We start from the raw sequence: 15,453 nt of genomic DNA, 5'->3' as shown, positions 1-15,453 counted from the left end.
AGTACATTGACCAACAGGGCTTTCAGATTTTTCAGTTTCTCCTTATAGGCTAGGTTTAAGGCATGTTGGTTATTTTGATTTTTGAGACAGGGTATTACTATATAGCTCTCGTGACCCAGAACTTGCTGTGTAGACTGGTAGAACAGTCTGCCTTCATCTGTGGCAGTCCTGCCTCTGCCCCCAAATGTTAGGAAGAGGCATGCATCTCCACATCCGTCTAAAAGTGTATGTTTTTAAACGTAGCTAAAGTTGTGCCTCGGCTTTAAATTTAGATGTTATCTTGGTCCAGGAAGGCTATTTGACGTTCTTTAGCGCATTGACTGTGTTGAAATCCTATTTACTTTGGTTCAGACAGTAGGTGGATCCACTTCATAAACAGACCCTAGGAGGACAGTTGCACACACTGGTGTTGGGTGAATGTTTCTTATTTTCCAGTGGAGTTGTGTGTTCAGTCATGTCAGAACTTTAAACTCTTCTAAACGTTTTATTCACAGAAGTGTTAGAGGAAGCTCTTGTAGGAAATGACAGTGAAGGCCCACTGTGTGAATTGCTTTTTTTCTTCCTGACTGCAATCTTCCAGGCCATGGCTGAAGAAGAGGAGGAAGTAGCCAAAGAGCAGATAACTGATGCTGACACCAAAGGTCAGAGTTCACCATCATTGCTGATTGAACTAGTAGCGTTGCAGTAAAACTGGATTCGATGATGATTTCCAAACTAGCTTTTCTTTGCAGTTAGGAAATGGAGGTCTTCCGTTTTTCTGGTGCTAAGTCATATTATTCTAACAGCATATTGTTAGTTGTCTATAAAAACTTATTGTTGGTGTGACCTCTTTGTGACAGTCTCCCTGAGCAGTCTTCCTTTTGTTTCCTTACATTGCCCCTTGTCATTTAGATGGCTGGGATCTGTGATGCCCTGTGTTGGGAAAACTTAAACTCTTATTCCTACTTTCAACGACAGTACTATTGCTGATTTTATTGTAGATCTGACACTTTTTACACCAGCATTTGAGGAGAATTATTATCTTGATAGTTTGAATTAGGAATTTTGTTCTTTAAATTCTATGCTTTTAAATATCCAGGGTCTGTATATGGTATGTTAACACAGCAAAACTTTCTTGTAGAAAACCTTTAGAAAACATCTAAAAATATGCCAGGAGTCTTTTGAGCATTGGACTGGGTCCAGCTGTCTAGCCTGTGTCCATTCTCAGATAGACATTTCCTTTGACTTTCTTAGTAGACTGCCTCTAAACAGTATGTATGGGTATGATCACCTAGCATCACAGACCCTGGGTTCACCAAAACCCGTCAAAACTGGACATGGGGAAGCACACCCATAATACCAGCACTTGGGAGTTAGAGGCAGGAGGATCAGAAGAAGTGCAGGGTCATCCTCGGCAATACACTGAGTTCAAGACCAGCCTGGGATGCGTGAGACTTTTCTCAAACAAAACAACATGCTCACTGTTTTGTTTACTTCCCAGAGTCAGAGGAAATGTTGACATTTATATATGTAAGATATTGATTTGGCTTCCTGAATAATATTCTGTGGACTCTGCCACACACGAGATTATGGACTAGGAGCTTGATTAAATAATGCTTCAGTCTGTGTGTAAAAAATCTTATTAAGGAAGTCATCCTGGGAGGTGTCTCAACGGCAGAGTGTTAGTGGACAAAGATGGGACTTCCTCCAGTCTGGTATATTTTTTGGCCCTAGATAGTTTGGGTTCTGTACTTAGTCCCTGGATTAATAAGATATTGATAGATATGGATCTAATGCTGTCTGCTGCCTTCTGACTCTATGGCCTGAGTTGAAGTGAAATGTATTTTCCGGTTCAAGGGCTAGTCACCAGAGGCTCCATGTCAAAGGTGGTTTAGCAATATGACAACCCCCTTGTTCATCTTAGGTGATGAAGTCAGTCATTGTGTTGTATTAGCCAGTAACATCTTAGAGTCATCGGTGAAGTTATGACCTTGACACAAGACAAAGCCGTGCTTAGTTCGGCTTTTAAGATAGATGAGGTTTTGCCAATTTGGAAGTTCTAGTCCAAAAAGAAAAGTGGGTCCAGCAAGATAGTTTAGCAGATAAAAACACTTGCTGTGCAGGCCTGATGACCAGCATTGGATCCCTAGAACCCCTGTGTAAACAGAACCGACATCCAAAGACCATTGTCCTCTGACCTCTACATGCATACCTGCACTCTTACACGTGTAAACACGCACATGCATGCACACACGAGTGTAATAATAAGGAAAATGATTTTTTCAGAAAGAAAGTAGAGTGAAAAGGAAATGGTGTGAAAAATCAGTTAATGAATGCAAAGGGAAAAGTAGAAGCTGCTGGTCTTTGGGCTGCTGATTTTTCTATTAAGGATTTGCTTGGTCTGTACTTTCTTTTTCTTTTTTCTTTTTCTTATAATATGAAGGATGGACAAGAGGGAGGAAATAGGTTAATTTTTTTTTTATTTTCATTTAATGTGCATTGGTGTTTTGCCGTGGGTGTCTGGAACTGGAGTTAGATAGTTGTAGCTGCCATGTGGGTGCTGGGAATTGAACCGGGGTCCTCTGGAAGAGCAGCTGGTACTTTGAACTGCTGAGCCACCTCTGCAGCCCCTGGTCTATACTTTCTACAGCTCTGTTCTGTACAGAACAATCTCAGATACAGAAATACAAATACAGAGTCCGACTCCGGGTAAATGCTCAATACAAAATAGAGAGAGGTTCCATTTGAAATTGTAAATGTTGGAAACTGGAAAACAAAGCATAGCATTTCCCCCTCCCCCTTTGCTGTTATTACTAGTTAAATTATATATGGTTCAGTGATGACAACTACCTAGGAAGCACTTTTTTCCTCTCCCATCTCAATAACAGAAAAGGTTTCTACAATCTTCCTGAAAGCAGTAAGATAGAATTGATTTTTTTTTAACTTCCACTTAACTGGCCTTACTACAAAGGTATTTCCTGTAGTTTCTAATGAACACGAAATTGGGGAGAAAAAAAAGGATTTTGGATTAGTGGTGAGAAAACTCGAATTCAATAAGGTTGTCCACTGCCTGTCAGACAGCGGGCGACGTGAAGCGTGCCACCCACGTGAGGAAGAATCACAAGTTTAGGCAATCTGATCTGTAACCCCATAGTGATGACTATATTATATTATCTTAAGAGGTAACAAAGTTAGAAAGCTAATTATTTGTCATCTTAGTGTTTCCCATATCTAATTTCATTGATCCTTGGGATCTCTGTTTTTATATCAAATCTTAGAAATTTTGTCAGTTTTTAAAATCTTGTACTAACCTTATCAGGTCCTATATTCCTGCCTTTAGTTTTTGTTGCTGCTGTTTTGAGCTAGAATCTCTTATAACTCACGTTGGCCTTGAACTTGCTTTGTAGCTGAGGTTGACCTTGAACCTTTGCCTCCTGCTTCCTACCTCTACTTTCTAAGTGCTGGGATCACAATCATGTTCTACCATAACCAGTTTCCTGTCTTTAGTTTTATACCACAAGCTTAAAATTCTTTGAAGGGCAAGAGCATTCTCATTAAATAGAAAAGTTGTGGGGATATCATTACTGAGTGTTGGAATTGTGTGTACCTCTTTGTACACACAATTAAGTGATCTAGTAAGGGACTGTAGAGATGGCTCAGAGGTTAAGAACATTGACTGCTCTTCCAGAGGTCCCGAATTCAATTCCCAGCAACTACATGGTGGCTGACAACCATCTAGAATGAGATATCTGGAGCTCTCTTCTGGTGTGCAGGCAAACATGCAGACAGAACACTGTGTACATAATAAATAAATCTTTTTAAAAAAGTAAAGCTAGGTATGGTGGTATAAACCTTTAATCCCAGCACTTGGGAGGCAGAGACAGGAGGATCTCTGCGTTTGAGGCCAGCCTGGTCTACAGAGTTCAGTGCTAGGACTATAGAGAGACCCTGTCCTAACCCCACTCCCCCAAATCTAATAAATGTAACTGCTTCATACAGTTATGCTGGATACAGTTCAGCCAGGTGATGCTGAACAAATTCTAAAGAGGTTCCTGGAGTCCTCTAGAGTGCTGTGTGGTAGATAATGTAGTTTAAGAATGCACATCTTGAGTTGGAGCGATGTCTCAGCAGCTAAGAGCACTGGCTGCTCTTGCAGAGGACCCTAGTCTGAATTGCAGCACCCACAGAGGCCAACAACTAACTGTCTGCAACTCCGGTTGCGGGGATCTTGCACCCTCTTCTGGCTTCCTTCAGCACTTGTACATATGTGGTACACAGATGTGCACTAAGGTGCACACACCCATGTACCTTTTTTTTTTAATGTAAATACATATTTTAACATGTCATTTTATGTAATACATAAAACAATCATTCTGTTAATGGTTCATTTCTTCTTTTTTTTTTTTTTTTTTTCTCTCCGAGACAGGGTTTCTCTGAGTAGTTTTGGTGCCTGTCCTGGCTCTCATTCTGTAGACCACCAGGCTGGCCTTGAACTCATAGAGATCTGCTTGGCTCTGCCTCTGGAGTCCTGGGATTAAAGCATGCACCACCCCTGCCAGGCAATGCTTCATTTCTTAAGCCTTCTGTAGCCTTGGTTCTGAAATGATGATTTCCTCTAGATGGTAGAGATTGAACATGATAATGTCTACTGAGAAAGAGATCTAGCACACTTGTGTGTCTCTTTCGGGAAGTATGGGTAATCATAGTGCCTATTAGTGTTAAATTTGTTGTGACTTTATATATAAATTGAAAAATGTGAAGTTTTAGGTCTTGTATTTCTCTGGTAGGAAAAATATATTTGGGTTAGGTCTGGTAGGTGCAACTTCAGCATTTGCACTAAATTTAATCAGGAACATCTGTGTGGTCCTATTTATGCTTTGTATCTTAACATCAGTAATTGTGATCAGACTTGACCCCAGGGCTGCCTTTTCCTAGGAAATGTTGGCCACTTTTTATTCTCTGAGGTTCATTTAGTCAGCTGGAAATGTTGCTCCGTGAATCACATGTTAGAGCATTGTAGAAGCATAGAAGCAGACTAGCTTGAGTCCTGGTGGGCATGCAGGAGAGTGACCAGATGGAGGGCAGAATTCTCACCTCCTTACATCCCTCTAACAAAGGATTCTCTTGTGTTGAGATTCTCACTTAAGAATTTCTTCTAGACTCAACCATTTAAGAAAAATAAAGTTCAGATGAACTGAGTTGTCTAAAGGATGTATTTTAGCAGTGCTAAAGCCAGAATGTGGCCTGCTGCTTAGAATACCTTAAAACACTGCTCTGTAACTGCAGGCGAGCTGGTTTGTTTGGTCCTGTTTCTGGCGAGCATGAAGGGTACAGTTGGCACTTCAGATTTTTTTCTCTGTGTATTATAATTGGGAAGAATCGTTTATATGATGCTTATATTTCGCCAGTTGATTTGCAGTTTGGTTCTACTGTAACTGTAACAGTTTTCAGGGCTAAAGCAATTCTTTTAGGAAATACAGGGAGATCTTTCCCATATTTCTTAGATTGAAAGTAAGGAAATTTTAATGAAAAGGATGAAAATTGATAGCAGTGCTGGCTTTTAAAGTTCTTTTGGCAATTTTTTTTAGGCCTATTTTGTGATGGTTACAACCTATGCTTTGTTATGATTCAATCTTAAGATGTTTATAAGATTGTATATCTTTACTCAACTTTCCAAGTAGACTTTCTAAAGTTACATTGAAAGAGTGATTTCTTTTAATTCTAAAATACATTTTGCCGTTTTTGGAATATGTTAAGTGCATCTTGTAGGTAATTTGGAAATGTTCTTCTGTGTGCTCTGTAAGGAAATGTTAGCGTACAGTCTGTGTTCCAGGATCTGTTGCTGTAGGTGGAGACCGAGAGAATGGGAATGATGCTGTGCTGGGAGTTGGTGCCTCTGAGGTCCCTGAATGTTAAGCTGTGTGTGTTTCTTTCATCGTTTTAAAAGGGCATTCTTCCCAAATATTCTTGCACTAGAATAAAGTGTTTATCTCCTTAAAGATTTGTCAGAGGCTTTGGATGAAGATGCAGACCCCACAAAATCTGCACTTTCTGCAGTGGCGTCTGTGGCCGCTGCGTGGCCGCAGTTACACCAGGGTATGTGTGGGCTTTGGGGGTTTTGGTTTGGCATTTTAATTTCTTAAGGTACATTTACATTGCTGAGTATTCACTGTTTGTTTTCTAAATGACTGTTTCGTTTTTAACAATATAGGCTGCAGTTTGAAAAGCTTGGATCTTGATAGCTGCACTCTTTCTGAAATCCTCAGACTGCACATCTTAGCTTCAGGTGCTGATGTGACATCAGCAAACGCAAAGTACCGATACCAGAAACGAGGAGGGTTCGATGCCACAGATGACGCCTGCATGGAGCTTCGATTGAGCAATCCCAGTCTGGTGAAAAAACTGTCCAGCACTTCCGTGTATGATTTGACACCAGGTAAACTCAAGTTGGAATTTTTCTAATCTGCTTCCTTCTTGCCCATGTCTTTTATCCAGAAGACTAACAAGCCAACAAGAAACCCCAGAGGTCATTAAAGAAAATAAAGAAAAGTCCATTTTATTGTTAGGATCATTTGGTTGATTTGGTTTGTATCATTTGGAGGCAGGATCTCACTATGTAGCTTTGGGTGTTGTGGAACTCACTATGGTAGACCAAGCTGGCTTTGAACTCACAAAGATGTGCCTGTCTCTGCCTCCCAGATGCTGGCGTTAAACAAATGTGCCCCCCACATCTGCTACTCCTTGTTCTTTACTAGGCGTCTTGTCATTGAGTTACAAATTAAAAACTGTCAAATGCTGGTCCCCTTTTTTCTCATTGATAACACAGAAATTATCCATTTTGGCAGGAGAAAAAATGAAGATTCTTCATGCTCTCTGTGGGAAGCTCCTGACCCTAGTTTCTACTAGGGATTTCATTGAAGATTACGTTGATGTATTACGACAGGCCAAGCAGGAGTTCCGAGAGCTCAAGGCGGAACAACACCGCAAAGAACGAGAAGCGGCGGCCGCTCGGTAAGCAGTGCTCGCTCGCCCGCTCGCTCTCGCTCGCTGGCGCTCTTGTGTGGGGGCACAGCACCGGCTAGTGCTGATGAGGGGGGTTTCTCCAGAGCCTGGGGGTGGATTTCCCCAGCATGGTTTGAAATAGCACTGGGAGCACTGTCTGTAAAGACGCGATGCTTTGTGAAAAGTGTCTTGTCAGGTGGACTGAACCTTTGGTTTGACTTTCAGAATCCGTAGACGGAAGGAGGAGAAACTGAAGGAACAAGAACAGAAAATGAAAGAGAAACAAGAGAAGCTGAAGGAAGGGGAGCAGCGGAGGTCAGCAGCAGACCTCGGGTATGGCTGCAGTTCACTCCTTCCTGTGGCTCTGTTTACTTAGATACATAAAGAATAAATAAACCAGACACCTGAAACACTGAAATGCTTTCAGCGTTTAGAAAATTAATTTTCTATAATTATATTAAAAAGCTTATGAAATTTATGTATAGACTCTTATCAAGTATACATGGGTTAATTTTTAGCCTAATTTTTGAGAACTCATTTTTTTTCTCCTTTTTTTATTTTATTTTATTTTTCAAGACAGGGTTTCTCTGTGTAACCCTGGCTGTCCTAGAACTCACTCTGTAGACCAGGCTGGCATAAAACTCAGATCCGCCTGCCTCTCCCCCTTGAGTGCTGGGAAAGACGTGCACCACCACCACCTGGCACCTTTTCTCTTTAATTAATGTTGTAAATGATAACTTTCTAGAAAGGTTTCAGTGGGTCGTTTTTAACCAGTTATATTTCTTGCCTAGATGATTCATTTCTTTCTCCCCTCACAACCACCAGCAACACAGGTACACACTATTTCACAGTCCTGAGCCTTACAGAGGAGTGGGGATTAGATTCAAAGGTTGATTTCTGCCATCCTTGGTAAATACCAAGATAGCCTCAAACCCGAATCCCCTGCCTCTGCTTCCCAAGTGTTAAGATTATAGGCATATGCCACCACACCTAGTCCTAACAGTATTGGTAGATTGTAAAAAGTAACAATGTAGCATTTATCATGTGCTAAAAGTGTAAACAAAGAAGTCCACATCTTCTACATCTCCATAGAATATTACCTAGCCATAAACAGAAAAGGCAGTTCTGTTATCTACTACAATACAGATGAACTTTGAAAACATTTGTGCTAAATTAAATAAGGTAGAAAATAAGTATATAGTGCGGGGGACAGTGGGGAAAAGGATGGGAAATGGCTGTTAATGAATATGAGGTTTTTCTGTCAGAATCATTAAAATATTATAGAATTAGTGTTGGTGATTGCATGGTGTCTTAATCACTGTTCTGTTGCTGTGAGGAGACGCCATGACCAAGGTAACTCTTCCAGTTTCCGAGGATTAACCCTCATCGTCATGGTGGGAAGCAGGCAGGCACGGGCTCGAACAGTAGCTGAGAGAAAGACTGACTGCTCTTTTGAAACCTAGAAGCCTACCCACAACGCCGCACCTCCTAATCTTTCCCTCACCAGTCTCGGACTGGGGACTAGACATTCAACTCTGTGAGCTATGGGGGCCATGCTCGTTCACAGCACCACAGGCAATCTTGTAAATGTGCTAAAAACATCCCTAAGTTGCTTTGAGATGGTGATTTTTCTTTTTTATAAAAAAAGATGATTTATTTTGGTTTTTTAAAACTGGTCTTTCTTCATAACCCTAGCTGTGCACCACTGTGCCCAGTTTAAATGGTGGGATTCACTCTCAAGCAGCACTATGGAGTCACAACAGGTTATGTTCATTCTGCCCACTCTCTGTATCTGAAGTGTGGTGCTGCTTCCCCTGGTGTTTGTCTCTCTCTATTTCCCTGCTCAGAGCCATGATGACCACCTAGCCAGCCCCTGAGCATAAAGGAACTTTCCACACCATCCACTTTGTCAGCCAGATCGCCGTCAGCACGCTTTCGAGTCACCTTTCCTGTCTCTAAACTCACTCTGGAGAGTTGCCCCCAGCAGCACCTGGTACTCAGTGCCGTCTGTAACTCCAGTGCCTGGGATCCAAGCCCTCCTCTGGCCTCCACAGGCACCAGGAGCATACATGGTGCACATGTATACACGCAGGAAAAGCACAGACACATGCACATACATACATGCAGGCAAAACTCATAGACATGAAATATATAAATGCAGATCTTCACTTTTCCCACTGCTCTAGGGCCAAGCATGTTTAACTGTCGTTTTTTCTCGTCCATATCTTGAGTCACTCCTGTCCTTTCTCAAGACTTTAAGATCATTCCTTTTCCTTTCAGGGAGGAAGGACAGGAAGATTTTGACACGAGTACCGAGAGCAAAGAAACAGAGCGGAAAGACCTGGACCCTGATGTGGTTACTGAGGATGAGGATGACCCCGGGTCCCAGAAAAGGAGCAGAAGAGGTATCATCAGTCAGATCATTTATGGCAGGATTGTCTTGATTCAGCTATATTCAGGCCAGCCTTAAACTATGTAGCCAGAACTGACCTGATTTTCAGGCTTCTATCTCTGAGTGAGATTTAGGTATATGCTACATGAATATCTGCGTGGTATCTTAAACATCTGCCTTACAGCTCATGATGAGTTGTAGAAATGACCAATTTGTTATAAAATGATGTTGTGAAAAACATTACTGTATCTTCATCAAGACAGGGTCTCACTATATAGTATAGCCCAAACTTGCCTGAAACTTTCTTTCTTTCTTTCTTTTTTTTTTTTCCCCAAGTCAAGGTTTCTCTGTACAGTCCTGGTCATCCTGGAACTTGCCTCAGGCTGGCCTCAGACTCAGAGATCCACCTGCCTCTACCTGCCAAGTGCTGGGATTGAACCACTATGCCTATCATAGATCAGTGTTTCCTAACTTCAAATGTTATTTGAGAGGTTGGTGGCAGTTTGAGACAGGGTCTCACTCACTTTGTAGCCCTGGCTGGCTTGGAACTCACTGTGTAGACCAGGCTAGCCTCACCTATCTCTGCCTTCTGAGTAACTTCCAATTTTAGTTAGCAAGTTTTATTGAATCTGGTTTTACTAGTTTTTACTTTATAATGTGTTAAAGCAATGTGCAGGCCTACACACAAAGATCTCTCCTTGTGTCTTTACACGACTTACTCTCCACATGCCCAAGAGGAGGAGGTCTAGTGTGTCCTATTCTGAGCACCCAGATTCTGGTCAGTTAAGGCCCCGGGCTTCAAATACAGCCACTGTGAGGGCCTGGGCTTCAGTCTGTGGATCTGAAAAACACATTCAGTCCATAACACAGTAAATTCTGGTTAGCTCTGTGTCTCAGTGTCTCATTTCCTTTCCTTTCCTTTCTTTTCTTTTCTTTTTTTTTTTTTTTTCTGTTGTTTTAAGACAGGGTATCCCTGTGTATCCCTAGCTGTCCTGGAACTTATTCTGTAGACCAGACTGGCCTCAAATGCAAAGATCATCTGCCTCTGTCTCCCAAGTTGCCGTTACCACAGCCTGGCATGTCTCATATTTGTCTAGTGAAAATGTAAAATATAATGAAGCTGAGTATGATGGCAGAGTCCTTTAAGAGCTCAAGGCAGGTGGATCTCTGTGAGCTCCAGGCCAGCCAGGTCTATATAATGGGGCCCTGTCTCAAACAATAACAGCAACAAAATCCAAAGAAACAAAATAAATAAGATCTAATGATCCATTTTATTTCAACACAGGGAAAGCGGGACAAAATGGAGTTAAGCAGTGTGTGAAGCAGGAAGAGATCAGCTGCTGTATAAAGCAGGAGCCTCTTCCTGCGGACGCAGAGGAAGCCATGAGGCAGGAGCAGCAGCAGAAAGAGAAAGAACTCCTCGACAAGATCCAGAGTGCCATCGCCTGTACCAATATCTTCCCTTTGGGGCGAGACCGCATGTACAGGCGGTACTGGATTTTCCCTTCTATTCCTGGTTTGTTTATAGAAGAGGATTTTTCAGGTCTCACTGAAGACATGCTGTTGCCTAGACCTTCATCATTTCATAATAGTGCACAGTCCCATGATCCTCAGGTGTCTGTTAAAACTGAAGAGTCCTTCATGTCTGAATCTACCTCCAGCCTTGACCAAGGTCCATTCGACGATTCTGTACTGCTGCCAAAACCAGTGCGTAAGCCAAATCGGTGGTGCTTTTACAGCTCTCAGGAGCAGCTGGACCAGCTTATCGATGCTCTCAACTCTAGAGGGCATAGAGAAAGTGCCTTAAAGGACACCCTGCTGCAGGAGAAGAGCAGGATATGTGCGCAGCTGGCCCACTTTTCCGAAGAGAAATTCCACTTTTCAGGTAAATTCTTGTTTGTTTATTTTGTTTTGGAGTTCTCCTTGCATATCCCAGGCTGGCCTGGAACTCACTGTAAAACAGGCTGGCCTTGAAACCGTGGAGATCTGTCTGCCTCTGCCTCCCAAGTGCTGGGAGTGCCACCATGCCCAGCTTTCAGTAAAATTTCAATAAACCATTGTGGGATTTTTTTTTCCTTTTTATCTTCCTATATTCCTAATCATTGAGGATTAAATCTAGATCAAGCTGTTACATATATGTTAAAATATATTAGGTTTCATTTTGGCCTGCTTTTAGTTTGCAAATTATAGTGTGGGCATAGAGTTTTTTATACAGACAAGGTTCACAAAATGTCTTTATGTTGCTTGGATCATGAGGAACCGTCTACAGTGTAAGCAGGTCTTCTTTCTCATTCCTTGTCCCTGGACCGACTACTTGTATTACTCAGCTTTGCATTATTGTAAAAAAACAACTTGAGGGAAAGCAACCCAGGTTGGTGAAAAATTACTTTGTCATAACTTTAATACTCCAGGAACTGCTAATTAACGTGTTTCCCAAAGTAGCTACACATTTATTTTCCCACCCATGGTGTATGAAGGTTCTAGTTTCTCTACTTGCTTGTAAACTATCTAATGTTCTGTTTCAGCCATCCTCAGGGAGTGAAACCTCACTGGGGAGGATCCATTTGTATATTTTCCTTTAAAGAAATGTCTGCAAATATTTGCCCATTTTGCCCAGTAAATGGATTATTTATCTTTTTGTGTCTATTATATGTCTATTTCTATTTATGTGTGTTAGATGTCTTTATTGTAAGAGTTCTTTGTATGTTCTGGATACAATGTGATGGCTAGTTTCATGTCCACCTGATACAAGTTAGAGTCATCGGAAGAAAAAGTCTTTCTTCCATGGGATTGGCCTGTAGGGAAGTCTGTAGGGCTTCTTGGTTGATGATTGACGTGGGAGGGCCCATCTCACTGCGGGAAGTGCCATGCCTAGGCAGCTGGTCCTGGAGGGTATAAAAAAACAGGTTAAGCAAATCACGAGGAACAAGCCAGCAAGCAGCAGTCTTCCGTGGCTTCTGCTTCAGTTCCTACCTCCAGGTTCCTGACCTGATAGTTGTAAGCTGAAGCAACCCCTTTCCTCCCCAAGCTGCTGTTGGCCATGGTGTTTATCACTGCAACAGAAACCCTTTCCCAGATTTATGGTTGTTGCTATTGAGGATTTGTGGTGCTTTCTTGTCGATTTTCTCAAGATCATGTCATGTCTTCTTTTTACGGAGAAAGTCCTAATATAAGAGATATTTGGTTATTTCAGACAAACCTCAAGCTGATAGCAAGCCTATTTCTTCTCGGGGACGATCTTCCAATGCATGGGACACATCACAGATGTCTGCAGAGAGACAGCTGGAGCTGCGGCTCAGAGACTTTCTCTTGGATATTGAAGACAGAATCTATCAAGGGACATTAGGAGCAATCAAGGTTTGTCCCTCCTGATGTTTATAGCTTAGCTAGTATGTGTAAATATTTCTAGATGTTTTATATTTTCATCAGATGTTGAAATATATAAGGATATTTTCTTCCTTAACCACTCCTGCCTTCTCTGCTTAGTCAGGTCAGTTGATTGTCCCCCAACTAATGGGGCCTCATACATACCGAGCGGTAACTCCAGGGAAGTGCATTTCCAGCCGATGGTCTAACACTGTAGCCTGGAACTCTCCATCTGAGTGCTGGAATTACAGGCTCTCATCATCATGCCTGTTCCATGTGCTCTGTTCATGTCCTTCACCATCATTTGTCGTCTTTACTGTGGGGCTGGGAAGATGACTCAGCTGTTAAGAGCACTGGCTGTTCTTCCAGAGGACCTGGGTGTAATTAGTGGTAGCTCACAGCCTTCTGTAACTCTATTCCCAGAGGACCTAACTCTCTCCTGGTCACCATGGCCATCGGACATTTAAGTGGTGCATACACTTATATACAGATGAAACACTCGTACACTTAAATTTTAAAAAATTGTTTATAGCTAAGCATGGTGACACATGCCTTTAATCCCAGCACTTGGGAGGCTGAGGCAGGTGAATCACTGTGAGTTTGAGGCCAGCCTGGGCTACGGAGTGAGCTCCAGGACAAGCCAGAGCAACATGGAGAGCGCCTGTTTGAAAAAAGCAACAAAAAATTGATGATAAAGTTGTGTATGGTGGCTCTCCCAGCACTTTAGAGGTTGAAGCAAGAGGATCACCATGAATTCAAAGCCAGTTTGGGCTCCTCTCTCTCTCTCTCTCTCTCTCTCTCTCTCTCTCTCTCTCTCCCCCTCCCTCCCTCCCTCTCCCTCTCACACCCACACAAATTATGATTTTTTTAAATAGACTAAAGTATTAAAGCTTTCATCTATGAATTATATAATTTTCATTTCATAATTTGTAACCTTTTTTATTATTATTTGGTTTTGAGTTAATTGTTGTTATAACCGTAGCTCTCCTGCTAGTCCTCTTGCCTCGGCCTCCTGAGTGCAGTAACCGTGTTTTCTTAGATGCCTTTTGGTTCATCTGTTCTAGAGTGTACCTAAATTAATATTACAGTAGAAGGAATACCTCTTAGGAGTAATGTGTTCCCATAATTCAGAGTTAATAAATTTGGGTTTCTTTACAGGTTACAGATCGACACATCTGGAGATCAGCCTTAGAAAATGGACGATATGAGCTGTTAAGTGAGGAAAACAAAGAAAATGGAGTAATTAAAACTGTGAATGAAGATGTAGAGGAGATGGAAATTGAACAAGCAAGGGTCGTAGTGAGAGACAGGTACAAAGGCTTCTCTGAAGTAATCATCAGTTCCTGCTGCCCCTGTAGTCTGTTTGGGTTGTTTGGAAATGTTTACTTTCATTCTGTTACTACTATTTGGGGCAGGCGTTCACATGTGTGGAGAGCAGGAGTCAGTGTCTCCGTGTCTCCTATCCTTCACTAAGGCTGGGCCTCTTCTTGAGTCTAGAGTTCACTAATCCAGCCAGGCTAGCCAGGCAGTGAGCTGCAGGCCCCTACTGTCTGCCGCTGCCATGTCTTCCTTTCGATGTGGGTGCTGCAGATCTGAACTGTGGTCCCCCTGCTTGCACGGCAGGGGAAAGGGCTTGTCTGCAGTACAAGCCTGATAGCCTGAGCTTGTACCCCAAAACCATTAGAGACAACAGTGCCATGTGTCTGCAGTCCCGGTCCCCTGTGTGGAGACAGAAGAACTGGCCAGAAACTTAGAGACCAGTACACAGTACACAGCAGGGCAGAAAACAACGAGAGAGAGGTGCCTGTCACAAGTTATCCTCTGACTCCCATGTGTGTACTGTTGTTTGTTTTTGCTCTTTTGTGGGGCCCACCACCCACCTCCCAAATAAATCATGCACGGAGGCTTATTCTTAATTATAAATGCCCAACCTTAGCTTGGCTTGTTTCTTGCCGGCTTATCTTTAACTGTCTTTTGCCTCTGGGCTTTTACCTTTCTCTATTTTCGTATACCTTTCTTACTCTGGCTGGCCGTGTCGCTTTGTGGCCGGCCCCTGGAGTCCTCCTCCTTCTCTGGCTCCTTCTTTGCCCCTCCCAGTTTTCTCCTTCTATATATTTTCTCTGCCTGCCAGTCCTGCGTATCCTTTCTCCTGCCTTGCTATTGGCTGTCCAGCTCTTTATTAGACCGTCACGTATTTTAGACAAGTGAAGTAACACAGCGTCACAGAGTTAAACAAATGCAACATAAACAAAAGTAACACACCTTGAAATACTATTCCACTACAGCGTACCACCACCGCCCGGCCCTTGCAGCTACATCAAGAGGTGGCCTCCTTCCTAAGGACTGGGATGAAGATTGCTGTGTTTAGTGTTGTCCCACACCTAAATGACAGTTGATTAGTCTAGTGTGACAGCTTCCCGTTGTGGCCAGTGGGAGCCTTTCCCTAGGGACTGACAAACATCTCTTATTGTTTGTTTTTGGGGTTTTTTTTAGTTTTGGTTTGGTTTGGTTTGGTTGGTTGGTTTGTTTTTTGTTTGTTTGTTTTTTCTCGAGACAGGGTTTCTCTGTGTAGCTTTGTGCCTGTCCTGTAACTCACTCTGTAGCTCAGGCTGTCCTTGAACTCAAAAAGATCCGCCTGCCTCTGCCTCCCGAGTGCTGGGATTAAAGGTGTGCACTGTTTGTTATTTAATAATATTTTACAACAGAGGACACTC

At 42.4% G+C, this 15,453-nt stretch overlaps 1 protein-coding gene across 4 annotated transcripts in view; it reads left to right on the top strand.

Annotated features, from left to right (window-relative positions):
• Baz1a (bromodomain adjacent to zinc finger domain 1A) overlaps window positions 1–15,453 on the top strand; it is a 90,360-nt gene that overhangs the window by 56,199 nt on the left and 18,708 nt on the right. For 2 of the 4 annotated variants that reach the window (XM_052738531.1, XM_052738532.1), the window contains exons 12-20: window positions 495–641; window positions 5,980–6,075; window positions 6,191–6,415; window positions 6,825–6,990; window positions 7,207–7,314; window positions 9,262–9,386; window positions 10,659–11,258; window positions 12,567–12,730; window positions 13,898–14,049. In XM_052738531.1, coding sequence (XP_052594491.1) covers window positions 495–641; window positions 5,980–6,075; window positions 6,191–6,415; window positions 6,825–6,990; window positions 7,207–7,314; window positions 9,262–9,386; window positions 10,659–11,258; window positions 12,567–12,730; window positions 13,898–14,049 — 1,783 coding nt within the window. The remainder of the gene's footprint in view (window positions 1–494; window positions 642–5,979; window positions 6,076–6,190; window positions 6,416–6,824; window positions 6,991–7,206; window positions 7,315–9,261; window positions 9,387–10,658; window positions 11,259–12,566; window positions 12,731–13,897; window positions 14,050–15,453) is intronic. The other 2 variants (XM_052738533.1, XM_052738534.1) reach the window with 1 other exon arrangement.

The sequence above is a fragment of the Peromyscus californicus genome, unplaced genomic scaffold (assembly GCF_007827085.1).
Source record: "Peromyscus californicus insignis strain IS unplaced genomic scaffold, ASM782708v3 Scaffold_15__1_contigs__length_86483966, whole genome shotgun sequence".
Classification (NCBI taxonomy): domain Eukaryota; kingdom Metazoa; phylum Chordata; class Mammalia; order Rodentia; family Cricetidae; genus Peromyscus; species Peromyscus californicus.
Note: the sequence above shows the minus strand (reverse complement) of the source record. Positions and strands in the feature narration are given on the sequence as shown.